The 13,855-nt window shown below is 50.6% G+C and overlaps 1 protein-coding gene across 1 annotated transcript in view; it reads left to right on the top strand.

Moving 5' to 3' along the window:
- Positions 1-7,988, top strand: part of LOC139242378 (BTB/POZ domain-containing protein 9-like) — a gene marked incomplete at its 5' end in the record, with an annotated part of 66,202 nt that extends 58,214 nt beyond the window's left edge. Inside the window, one exon of the mRNA XM_070870322.1 lies at positions 7,850-7,988. Within this exon, the coding sequence (XP_070726423.1) occupies positions 7,850-7,988 (139 nt within the window). The remainder of the gene's footprint in view (positions 1-7,849) is intronic.
- Positions 7,989-13,855: the final 5,867 nt, after the last annotated feature.

The following is a 13,855-nucleotide window of genomic DNA, read 5'->3' as shown; positions in this document are numbered from 1 at the left end:
TATCAGGGAATGGTCTAGTGTCACACACACTCACTGTGGGTCTATATCAGGGAATGGTCTAGTGTCACACACACTGGGTCTATATCGGGGAATGGTCTCGTGTCACACACACTCACTGTGGGTCTATATCAGGGAATGGTCTAGTGTCACACACACTCACTGTGGGTCTATATCAGGGAATGGTCTAGTGTCACACACACTCACTGTGGGTCTATATCAGGGAATGGTCTCGTGTCACACACACTCACTGTGTGTCTATATCGGGGAATGGTCCAGTGTCACACACACTCACTGTGTGTCTATATCGGGGAATGGTCTAGTGTCACACACACTCACTGTGGGTCTATATCGGGGAATGGTCTAGTGTCACACACACTCACTGTGGGTCTATATCGGGGAATGGTCTAGTGTCACACACACTCACTGTTGGTCTATATCGGGGAATGGTCTCGTGTCACACACACTCACTGTGGGTCTATATCAGGGAATGGTCTAGTGTCACACACACTCACTGTGGGTCTATATCGGGGAATGGTCTAGTGTCACACACACTCACTGTGGGTCTATATCGGGGAATGGTCTAGTGTCACACACACTCACTGTGGGTCTATATCGGGGAATGGTCTAGTGTCACACACACTCACTGTGGGTCTATATCAGGGAATGGTCTGGTGTCACACACTCACTGTGGGTCTATATCGGGGAATGGTCCAGTGTCACACACACTCACTGTGGTCTATATCAGGGAATGGTCGAGTATCACACACACTGGGTCTATATCGGGGAATGGTCTCGTGTCGCACACACTCACTGTGGGTCTATATCAGGGAATGGTCTAGTGTTACACACACTCACTGTGGGTCTATATCGGGGAATGGTCCAGTGTCACACACACACACTGTGGGTCTATATCGGGGAATGGTCTCGTGTCACACACACTCACTGTGGGTCTATATCAGGGAATGGTCCAGTGTCACACACACACACACTGGGTCTATATCGGGGAATGGTCTCGTGTCACACACACTCACTGTGGGTCTATATCAGGGAATGGTCGAGTATCACACACACTGGGTCTATATCGGGGAATGGTCTAGTGTCACACACACTCACTGTGGGTCGATATCAGGGAATGGTCTAGTGTCACACACACTCACTGTGAGTCTATATCGGGGAATAGTCTAGTGTCACACACACTCACTGTGGGTCTATATCAGGGAATGGTCTCGTGTCACACACACTCACTGTGGGTCTATATCGGGGAATGGTCTCGTGTCACACACACTCACTGTGGGTCTATATCAGGGAATGGTCTAGTGTCACACACTCACTGTGGGTCTATATCGGGGAATGGTCTAGTGTCACACACACTCACTGTGGGTCTATATCGGGGAATGGTCTCGTGTCACACACACTCACTGTGGGTCTATATCAGGAAATGGTCTCGTGTCACACACACTCACTGTGGGTCTATATCGGGGAATGGTCTAGTGTCACACACTCACTGTGGGTCTATATCAGGGAATGGTCTCGTGTCACACACACTCACTGTGGGTCTATATCGGGGAATGGTCTAGTGTCACACACACTCACTGTGGTCTATATCAGGGAATGGTCGAGTATCACACACACTGGGTCTATATCAGGGAATGGTCTCGTGTCACACACACTCACTGTGGGTCTATATCAGGGAATGGTCTAGTGTTACACACACTCACTGTGGGTCTATATCGGGGAATGGTCCAGTGTCACACACACTCACTGTGATCTATATCAGGGAATGGTCTAGTGTTACACACACACACTGTGGGTCTATATCGGGGAATGGTCTCGTGTCACACACACTCACTGTGGGTCTATATCAGGGAATGATCTCGTGTTACACACACTCACTGTGGGTCTATATCGGGGAATGGTCCAGTGTCACACACACACACTGTGTGTCTATATCGGGGAATGGTCTAGTGTTACACACACTCACTGTGGGTCTATATCGGGGAATGGTCCAGTGTCACACACACACACTGTGGGTCTATATCGGGGAATGGTCTCGTGTCACACACACTCACTGTGGGTCTATATCAGGGAATGGTCCAGTGTCACACACACACACACTGGGTCTATATCGGGGAATGGTCTCGTGTCACACACACTCACTGTGGGTCTATATCAGGGAATGGTCGAGTATCACACACACTGGGTCTATATCGGGGAATGGTCTAGTGTCACACACACTCACTGTGGGTCGATATCAGGGAATGGTCTAGTGTCACACACACTCACTGTGAGTCTATATCGGGGAATAGTCTAGTGTCACACACACTCACTGTGGGTCTATATCAGGGAATGGTCTCGTGTCACACACACTCACTGTGGGTCTATATCGGGGAATGGTCTCGTGTCACACACACTCACTGTGGGTCTATATCAGGGAATGGTCTAGTGTCACACACTCACTGTGGGTCTATATCGGGGAATGGTCTAGTGTCACACACACTCACTGTGGGTCTATATCGGGGAATGGTCTCGTGTCACACACACTCACTGTGGGTCTATATCAGGGAATGGTCGAGTATCACACACACTGGGTCTATATCGGGGAATGGTCGAGTGTCACACACACTCACTGTGGGTCGATATCGGGGAATGGTCTCGTGTCACACACACTCACTGTGGGTCTATATCAGGGAATGGTCGAGTATCACACACACTCACTGTGGGTCTATATCGGGGAATGGTCTAGTGTCACACACACTGGGTCTATATCGGGGAATGGTCTCGTGTCACACACACTCACTGTGGGTCTATATCAGGGAATGGTCTAGTGTCACACACACTCACTGTGGGTCTATATCAGGGAATGGTCTAGTGTCACACACACTGGGTCTATATCGGGGAATGGTCTCGTGTCACACACACTCACTGTGGGTCTATATCAGGGAATGGTCTAGTGTCACACACACTCACTGTGGGTCTATATCGGGGAATGGTCTAGTGTCACACACACTCACTGTGGGTCTATATCGGGAAATGGTCTAGTGTCACACACACTCACTGTAGGTCTATATCGGGGAATGGTCCAGTGTCACACACACTCACTGTGTGTCTATATCGGGGAATGGTCCAGTGTCACACACACTCACTGTGTGTCTATATCGGGGAATGGTCTAGTGTTACACACACTCACTGTGGGTCTATATCGGGGAATGGTCTAGTGTCACACACACACACTGTGGGTCTATATCGGGGAATGGTCTAGTGTCACACACACTCACTGTGGGTCTATATCGGGGAATGGTCTAGTGTCACACACACTCACTGTGGGTCTATATCGGGGAATGGTCTAGTGTCACACACACTCACTGTGGGTCTATATCAGGGAATGGTCCAGTGTCACACACACTCACTGTGGGTCTATATCGGGGAATGGTCTAGTGTCACACACACTCACTGTGTGTCTATATCGGGGAATGGTCTAGTGTCACACACACTCACTGTGTGTCTATATCGGGGAATGGTCCAGTGTCACACACACTCACTGTGGGTCTATATCAGGGAATGGTCTAGTGTCACACACACTCACTGTGGGTCTATATCAGGGAATGGTCTAGTGTCACACACACTCACTGTGGGTCTATATCGGGGAATGGTCTAGTGTCACACACACTCACTGTGGGTCTATATCGGGGTCGTGGTCAACAGCCACACACACTCACTGTGGGTCTATATCGGGGTCGTGGTCAACAGCCACACACACTCACTGTGGGTCTATATCAGGGAATGGTCTAGTGTCACACACACTGTGGGTCTATATCAGGGAATGGTCTCGTGTCACACACACTCACTGTGGGTCTATATCGGGGAATGGTCTAGTGTCACACACACTCACTGTGGGTCTATATCAGGGAATGGTCTAGTGTTACACACACTCACTGTGGGTCTATATCGGGGAATGGTCCAGTCTCACACACACTCACTGTGGGTCTATATCGGGGAATGGTCTAGTGTCACACACACTCACTGTGGGTCTATATCAGGGAATGGTCCAGTGTCACACACACTCACTGTGGGTCTATATCAGGGAATGGTCTCGTGTCACACACACTCACTGTGGGTCTATATCGGGGAATGGTCTAGTGTCACACACACTCACTGTGGGTCTATATCGGGGAATGGTCTCGTGTCACACACACTCACTGTGGGTCTATATCGGGGAATGGTCTAGTGTTACACACACTCACTGTGGGTCTATATCAGGGAATGGTCCAGTGTCACACACACTCACTGTGGGTCTATATCGGGGAATGGTCTCGTGTCACACACACTCACTGTGGGTCTATATCAGGAAATGGTCTCGTGTCACACACACTCACTGTGGGTCTATATCGGGGAATGGTCTAGTTTCACACACTCACTGTGGGTCTATATCAGGGAATGGTCTAGTGTCACACACACTCACTGTGGGTCTATATCGGGGAATGGTCCAGTGTCACACACACTCACTGTGGGTCTATATCGGAGAATGGTCTAGTGTCACACACACTCACTGTGTGTCTATATCAGGGAATGGTCTAGTGTCACACACACTGGGTCTATATCAGGGAATGGTCTCGTGTCACACACACTCACTGTGGGTCTATATCGGGGAATGGTCCAGTGTCACACACACTCACTGTGGGTCTATATCGGGGAATGGTCTCGTGTCACACACACTCACTGTGGGTCTATATCAGGGAATGGTCTAGTGTCACACACACTCACTGTGTGTCTATATCGGGGAATGGTCTAGTGTCACACACACTCACTGTGGTCTATATCAGGGAATGGTCGAGTATCACACACACTGGGTCTATATCAGGGAATGGTCTCGTGTCACACACACTCACTGTGGGTCTATATCAGGGAATGGTCTAGTGTTACACACACTCACTGTGGGTCTATATCGGGGAATGGTCCAGTGTCACACACACTCACTGTGGTCTATATCAGGGAATGGTCTAGTGTCACACACACTCACTGTGGGTCTATATCGGGGAATGGTCCAGTGTCACACACACACACTGGGTCTATATCGGGGAATGGTTTCGTGTCACACACACTCACTGTGGGTCTATATCAGGGAATGGTCGAGTATCACACACACTGGGTCTATATCGGGGAATGGTCTAGTGTCACACACACTCACTGTGGGTCCATATCGGGGAATGGTCTCGTGTCACACACACTCACTGTGGGTCTATATCAGGGAATGGTCGAGTATCACACACACTCACTGTGGGTCTATATCGGGGAATGGTCTAGTGTCACACACACTGGGTCTATATCGGGGAATGGTCTTGTGTCACACACACTCACTGTGGGTCTATATCAGGGAATGGTCTAGTGTCACACACACTCACTGTGGGTCTATATCAGGGAATGGTCTAGTGTCACACACACTCACTGTGGGTCTATATCAGGGAATGGTCTAGTGTCACACACACTCACTGTGGGTCTATTTCAGGGAATGGTCTAGTGTCACACACACTGGGTCTATATCGGGGAATGGTCTCGTGTCACACACACACACTGTGGGTCTATATCAGGGAATGGTCTAGTGTCACACACACTCACTGTGGGTTTATATCAGGGAATGGTCTCGTGTCACACACACTCACTGTGTGTCTATATCGGGGAATGGTCCAGTGTCATACACACTCACTGTGTGTCTATATCGGGGAATGGTCTAGTGTCACACACACTCACTGTGGGTCTATATCGGGGAATGGTCTATTGTCACACACACTCACTGTGGGTCTATATCGGGGAATGGTCTAGTGTCACACACACTCACTGTGGGTCTATATCGGGGAATGGTCTCGTGTCACACACACTCACTGTGGGTCTATATCAGGGAATGGTCTAGTGTCACACACACTCACTGTGGGTCTATATCGGGGAATGGTCTAGTGTCACACACACTCACTGTGGGTCTATATCGGGGAATGGTCTAGTGTCACACACACTCACTGTGGGTCTATATCGGGGAATGGTCTCGTGTCACACACACTCACTGTGGGTCTATATCGGGGAATGGTCTAGTGTCACACACACTCACTGTGGGTCTATATCGGGGAATGGTCTCGTGTCACACACACTCACTGTGGGTCTATATCAGGGAATGGTCTAGTGTCACACACACTCACTGTGGGTCTATATCGGGGAATGGTCTCGTGTCACACACACTCACTGTGGGTCTATATCGGGGAATGGTCCAGTGTCACACACACTCACTGTGTGTCTATATCGGGGAATGGTCTAGTGTTACACACACTCACTGTGGGTCTATATCGGGGAATGGTCCAGTGTCACACACACTCACTGTGTGTCTATATCGGGGAATGGTCCAGTGTCACACACACTCACTGTGGGTCTATATCGGGGAATGGTCTATTGTCACACACACTCACTGTGTGTCTATATCGGGGAATGGTCTAGTGTCACACACACTCACTGTGGGTCTATATCGGGGAATGGTCTAGTGTTACACACACTCACTGTGTGTCTATATCGGGGAATGGTCCAGTGTTACACACACTCACTGTGGGTCTATATCAGGGAATGGTCTAGTGTTACACACACTCACTGTGTGTCTATATCGGGGAATGGTCCAGTGTTACACACACTCACTGTGGGTCTATATCGGGGAATGGTCTAGTGTCACACGCACTCACTGTGGGTCTTTATCGGGGAATGGTCTAGTGTCACACACACTCACTGTGGGTCTATATCAGGGAATGGTCCAGTGTCACACACACTCACTGTGTGTCTATATCGGGGAATGGTCTAGTGTTACACACACTCACTGTGGGTCTATATCGGGGAATGGTCCAGTGTCACACACACTCACTGTGTGTCTATATCGGGGAATGGTCTAGTGTCACACACACTCACTGTGGGTCTATATCGGGGAATGGTCCAGTGTCACACACACTCACTGTGGGTCTATATCAGGGAATGGTCTAGTGTCACACACACTCACTGTGTGTCTATATCGGGGAATGTTCTAGTGTCACACACACTCACTGTGGGTCTATATCGGGGAATGGTCTAGTGTTACACACACTCACTGTGGGTCTATATCAGGGAATGGTCTAGTGTTACACACACTCACTTTGGGTCTATATCGGGGAATGGTCTAGTGTCACACACACTCACTGTGGGTCTATATCGGGGTCGTGGTCAACAGCCACACACACTCACTGTGGGTCTATATCGGGGTCGTGGTCAACAGCCACACACACTCACTGTGGGTCTATATCAGGGAATGGTCTAGTGTCACACACACTCACTGTGGGTCTATATCGGGGAATGGTCCAGTGTCACACACACTCACTGTGGGTCTATATCGGGGAATGGTCTCGTGTCACACACACTCACTGTGGGTCTATATCGGGGAATGGTCTAGTGTCACACACACTCACTGTGGGTCTATATCAGGGAATGGTCTAGTGTCACACACACACACTGTGGGTCTATATCAGGGAATGGTCTCGTGTCACACACACTCACTGTGGGTCTATATCGGGGAATGGTCCAGTGTCACACACACTCACTGTGGGTCTATATCGGGGAATGGTCTAGTGTCACACACACTCACTGTGTGTCTATATCGGGGTCGTGGTCAACAGCCACACACACTCACATAGAAATTTGCTGAGTATCTCTTGAAATGAAATATACTTTCCATTTTGATTTTATCGCATCAGCCTCCACTTAGAGGTGGAAATGCTGCTTCAGGAGGGGAGGTCTTGTGATGGGCTTAGATTCGGTGATGTACGATTATTAGTATCCGATATAATTACCGCAGAGCAGGATCTCAGCACAGTCAGTTTATGAGAAATGTAACAGCTGACTGTGGAATGGATTTAATTGTAAGCTCGGTTCAGTTGTTAGTACACTCATTAGCGATTGCAAAGATTGTGGTCAAGCCCCACTCCATGCTGTAAGGTGAGGGCAGTGGGTAATATAAACGTGGCAGTTTGTTTAATTGGGACAGTCGGAGCGGAACGCATCTCTTGAAGCAAAGTCAGTCTGAAAGGAAAACTCTGTCAAATAGAATCTGGGTGGTATTGACTGGCTGATGCTCATTCCCTCAGTACCTTTCTGGCATTTAACGATACGGGCAACGATGTGGTTCAGGGAGACGGAGGGTAATGGGGAGAATTGCTGGACTAAGCTTCAGGTTGCATTGACAGTTCATTGAACCGCTCGGGGGGGCATGGACCGCTCAGTCTGAGCATGGTCAGTGTTGGGATGTAATGCTGTTTATTGTGGAGATCAGAGGTCAGACATCAAGCTGTGAATGAGCCAGACCTTTCTCCAGCTAACCACTCCCCAGATTGGAGTCTCCGTTCTTCATGAAACTACAGATAGTTCTTTCATCCATCCCTCTCACACCTTCCTCCCGAGACCGACACTGAGCGAGCGCACATCAACACATGGATCTGTATTCGGGGCGCATCTGGGAGATGGCCTGTCTGGGCGGGGGGGGGGGGGGCTAGTCTGGGCGGGGGACTGTCTGGGCGATGGCCTGTCTGGGCAGGGGGGGGGGCTAGTCCGGGCGGGGGACTGTCTGGGCGATGGCCTGTCTGGGCGCGGGCCTGTCTGGGCGATGGCCTGTCTGGGCCGGGGGGGGGACTGTCTGGGCGATGGCCTGTCTGGGCAGGAGACTGTCTGGGCGATGGCCTGTCTGGGCGGGGGACTGTCTGGGCGATGGCCTGTCTGGGCAGGGGACTGTCTGGGCGATGGCCTGTCTGGGCGATGGCCTATCTGGGCGGGGGCCTGTCTGGGCAGGGGGGGGGCGAGTCTGGGTGGGTGTCTGGATCCTGGGGGTGGCGGGGGAGGGTGAGTCTGGGCAGGGGGCAAGTCTGGACGGGGAGGGGAAGGGGGGTGGGCGGGGGAGTCTGGACGGGGGGGTGGTGCGATGAGTCTGGACAGGGGCGAGTCTGAGCCGGGGGGAGGAGAGTCTGGGCAACGGCCTGTCTGGGTGATAGGAGAGTTGCATTGTTGTGTCTTTGTGTGATGGACTGGGAGTCCCAGCGTCGGGGCATTCCGGTGCAGCCGTTTCCTGGTGTCGGGATGTGCCGGTGTAGCCGTGTGTCGGTGTTTCCCGGTGTAGCCGTGTGTCAGTGTTTCCCGGTGTAGCCGTGTGTCAGTGTTTCCCGGTGTAGCCGTGTGTCGGTGTTTCCCGGTGTAGCCGTGTGTCGGTGTTTCCCGGTGTCGGTGTTTCCCGGTGTCGGTGTTTCCCGGTGTAGCCGTGTGTCGGTGTTTCCCGGTGTCGGTGTTTCCCGGTGTCGGTGTTTCCCGGTGTAGCCGTGTGTCGGTGTTTCCCGGTGTCGGTGTTTCCCGGTGTCGACGTTTCCCGGTGTCGGTGTTTCCCGGTGTCGGTGTTTCCCGGTGTAGCCGTGTGTCGGTGTTTCCCGGTGTCGGTGTTTCCCGGTGTCGGTGTTTCCCGGTGTCGACGTTTCCCGGTGTCGACGTTTCCCGGTGTCGGTGTTTCCCGGTGTAGCCGTGTGTCGGTGTTTCCCGGTGTAGCCGTGTGTCGGTGTTTCCCGGTGTAGCCGTGTGTCGGTGTTTCCCGGTGTAGCCGTGTGTCGGTGTTTCCCGGTGTAGCCGTGTGTCGGTGTTTCCCGGTGTCGACGTTTCCCGGTGTCGGTGTTTCCCGGTGTCGGTGTTTCCCGGTGTAGCCGTGTGTCGGTGTTTCCCGGTGTAGCCGTGTGTCAGTGTTTCCCGGTGTAGCCGTGTGTCGGTGTTTCCCGGTGTCGGTGTTTCCCGGTGTCGACGTTTCCCGGTGTCGGTGTTTCCCGGTGTCGGTGTTTCCCGGTGTAGCCGTGTGTCGGTGTTTCCCGGTGTCGGTGTTTCCCGGTGTCGGTGTTTCCCGGTGTCGACGTTTCCCGGTGTCGACGTTTCCCGGTGTCGGTGTTTCCCGGTGTAGCCGTGTGTCGGTGTTTCCCGGTGTAGCCGTGTGTCGGTGTTTCCCGGTGTAGCCGTGTGTCGGTGTTTCCCGGTGTAGCCGTGTGTCGGTGTTTCCCGGTGTAGCCGTGTGTCGGTGTTTCCCGGTGTCGACGTTTCCCGGTGTCGGTGTTTCCCGGTGTCGGTGTTTCCCGGTGTAGCCGTGTGTCGGTGTTTCCCGGTGTAGCCGTGTGTCAGTGTTTCCCGGTGTAGCCGTGTGTCGGTGTTTCCCGGTGTAGCCGTGTGTCGGTGTTTCCCGGTGTAGCCGTGTGTCGGTGTTTCCCGGTGTCGACGTTTCCCGGTGTCGGTGTTTCCCGGTGTCGGTGTTTCCCGGTGTAGCCGTGTGTCGGTGTTTCCCGGTGTCGGTGTTTCCCGGTGTCGGTGTTTCCCGGTGTAGCCGTGTGTGGAAGACACAAAAGCCATGCCAAGAATTGCTGGTCACAGGAATGTGGGAAGGGAGGACCTTGAGACAATCACTATCACTAGGGGGGTAGTGCTGGACAGGCTAATGGGACTCAAGGTAGACAAGTCCCCTGGTCCTGATGAAATTCATCCCAGGGTATTAAAAGAGATGGCGGAAGTTATAGCAGATGCATTCGTTATAATCTACCAAAATTCTCTGGACTCTGGGGAGGTACCAGCGGATTGGAAAGCAGCTAATGTAACGCCTCTGTTTAAAAAAGGGGGCAGACAAAAGGCAGGTAACGATAGGCCGGTTAGTTTAACATCTGTAGTGGGGAAAATGCTTGAAACTATCATTAAGGAAGAAATAGCGGGACATCTCGATAGGAATAGTGCAATATAGCAGACGCAGCAAGGATCAGTTCCTATGGAGTGGAGGGTAGCCAATGTAACCCCACTTTTTAAAAAAGGAGGGAGAGAGAAAACAGGGAATTACAGACCGGTCAGCCTGACATCGGTAGTGGGTAAAATGATGGAATCAATTATTAAGGATGTCATAGCAGTGCATTTGGAAAGAGGTGACATGATAGGTCCAAGTCAGCATGGATTTGTGAAAGGGAAATCATGCTTGACAAATCTTCTGGAATTGTTTGAGGATGTTTCCAGTAGAGTGGACAAGGGAGAACCAGTTGATGTGGTATATTTGGACTTTCAAAAGGCGTTCGACAAGGTCCCACACAAGAGATTGATGTGCAAAGTTAAAGCACATGGGATTGGGGGTAGTGTGCTGACGTGGATTGAGAACTGGTTGTCAGACAGGAAGCAAAGAGTAGGAGTAAATGGGTACTTTTCAGAATGGCAGGCAGTGACTAGTGGGGTACCGCAAGGTTCTGTGCTGGGGCCCCAGCTGTTTACATTGTACATTAATGATTTAGATGAGGGAATTAAATGTAGTATCTCCAAATTTGCGGATGACACTAAGTTGGGTGGCAGTGTGAGCTGTGAGGAGGATGCTGTGAGGCTGCAGAGTGACTTGGATAGGTTAGGTGAGTGGGCAAATGCATGGCAGATGAAGTATAATGTGGATAAATGTGAGGTTATCCACTTTGGTGGTAAAAACAGAGAGACATACTATTATCTGAATGGTGACAGATTAGGAAAGGGAGAGGTGCAAAGAGACCTGGGTGTTATGGTACATCAGTCACTGAAGGTTGGCATGCAGGTACAGCAGGCGGTTAAGAAAACAAATGGCATGTTGGCCTTCATAGCAAGGGGATTTGAGTACAGGGGCAGGGAGGTGTTGCTACAGTTGTACAGGGCATTGGTGAGGCCACACCTGGAGTATTGTGTACAGTTTTAGTCTCCTAACCTGAGGAAGGACATTCTTGCTATTGAGGGAGTGCAGCGAAGGTTCACCAGACTGATTCCCGGGATGGCGAGACTGACCTATCAAGAAAGACTGGATCAACTGGGCTTGTATTCACTGGAGTTCAGAAGAATGAGAGGGGACCTCATAGAAACGTTTAAAACTCTGACGGGGTTAGACAGGTTAGATGCAGGAAGAATGTTCCCAATGTTGGGGAAGTCCAGAACCAGAGGTCACAGTCTAAGGATAAGGGGTAAGCCATTTAGGACCGAGATGCGGAGGAACTTCTTCACCCAGAGAGTGGTGAACATGTGGAATTCTCTACCACAGAAAGTTGTTGAGGCCAATTCACTAAATATATTCAAAAAGGAGTTAGATGAGGTCCTTACTACTAGGGGGATCAAGGGGTATGGCGAGAAAGCAGGAATGGGGTACTGAAGTTGAATGTTCAGCCATGAACTCATTGAATGGCGGTGCAGGCTAGAAGGGCCGAATGGCCTACTCCTGCACCTATTTTCTATGTTTCTATGTTTCTATGATTCATGAAGGGGAAACCATGTTTAACTAATTTACTGGAATTCTTTGAGTATATAACGAGCATGGTGGATAGAGGTATACCGATGGATGTGGTGTTTTTAGATTTCCAAAAGGCATTCAATAAGGTGCCACACAAAAGGTTACTGCAGAAGATAAAGGTACGTGGAGTCAGAGGAAATGTATTAGCATGGATAGAGAAATGGCTGGCTAACAGAATGCAGAGAGTCGGGATAAATGGGTCCTTTTCGGGTTGGAAATCGGTGGTTCGTGGTGTGCCACAGGGATCGGTGCTGGGACCACAACTGTTTACAATATACATAGATGACCTGGAAGAGGGGACAGAGTGTAGTGTAACAAAATTTGCAGATGACACAAAGATTAGTGGGAAAGCGGGTTGTGTAGAGGACACAGAGAGGCTGCAAAGAGATTTGGATAGGTTAAGCGAATGGGCTAAGGTTTGGCAGATGGAATACAATGTCGGAAAGTGTGAGGTCATCCACCTTGGAAAAAAAAACAGTAAAAGGGAATATTATTTGAATGGGGAGAAATTACAACATGCTGCGGTGCAGAGGGACCTGGGGGTCCTTGTGCATGAAACTCTTTTAGAGAAATTCTACATTTTGAAACAGCTGCCTCCTCGTCGGGGAATTGAACCCCGGTCTCCCACATGACAGGCGAGGATACTCACCACTATACTACCGAGTAACTGCCCAAAAAGTTAGTTTGCAGGTGCAGCAGGTAATCAGGAAGGCGAATGGGTTGTTGGCCTTCATTGCGAGAGGGATGGAGTATAAAAGCAGGGAGGTCCTGCTGCAACTGTATAGGGTATTGGTGAGGCCGCACCTGGAGTACTGCGTGCAGTTTTGGTCACCTTACTTAAGGAAGGATATACTAGCTTTGGAGGGGGTACAGAGACGATTCACTAGGCTGATTCCGGAGATGAGGGGGTTACCTTATGATGATAGATTGAGTAGACTGGGTCTTTACTCGTTGGAGTTCAGAAGGATGAGGGGTGATCTTATAGAAACATTTAAAATAATGAAAGGGATAGACAAGATAGAGGCAGAGAGGTTGTTTCCACTGGTCGGGGAGACTAGAACTAGGGGGCACAGCCTCAAAATACGGGGGAGCCAATTTAAAACCGAGTTGAGAAGGAATTTCTTCTCCCAGAGGGTTGTGAATCTGTGGAATTCTCTGCCCAAGGAAGCAGTTGAGGCTAGCTCATTGAATGTATTCAAGTCACAGATAGATAGATTTTTAACCAATAAGGGAATTAAGGGTTACGGGGAGCGGGCGGGTAAGTGGAGCTGAGTCCACGGCCAGATCAGCCATGAGCTTGTTGAATGGCGGAGCAGGCTCGAGGGGTTAGATGGCCTACTCCTGTTCCTAATTCTTATGTTCTTATTTATGTGTCGGTGTAACCGTTTCTCGGTGTTTCCCGGTGTCGGTGTTTCCCGGTGTAACCGTGTGTCGGTGTTTACCGGTGTCGGTGTTTACCGGTGTAACCGTGTCTCGGTGTTTCCCAGTATTGGTGTTTCCCGGTGTCGGTGTTTCCCG

Source organism: Pristiophorus japonicus, unplaced genomic scaffold (assembly GCF_044704955.1).
Source record: "Pristiophorus japonicus isolate sPriJap1 unplaced genomic scaffold, sPriJap1.hap1 HAP1_SCAFFOLD_1301, whole genome shotgun sequence".
Taxonomy (NCBI): Eukaryota; Metazoa; Chordata; class Chondrichthyes; family Pristiophoridae; genus Pristiophorus; species Pristiophorus japonicus.
Note: the sequence above shows the minus strand (reverse complement) of the source record. Positions and strands in the feature narration are given on the sequence as shown.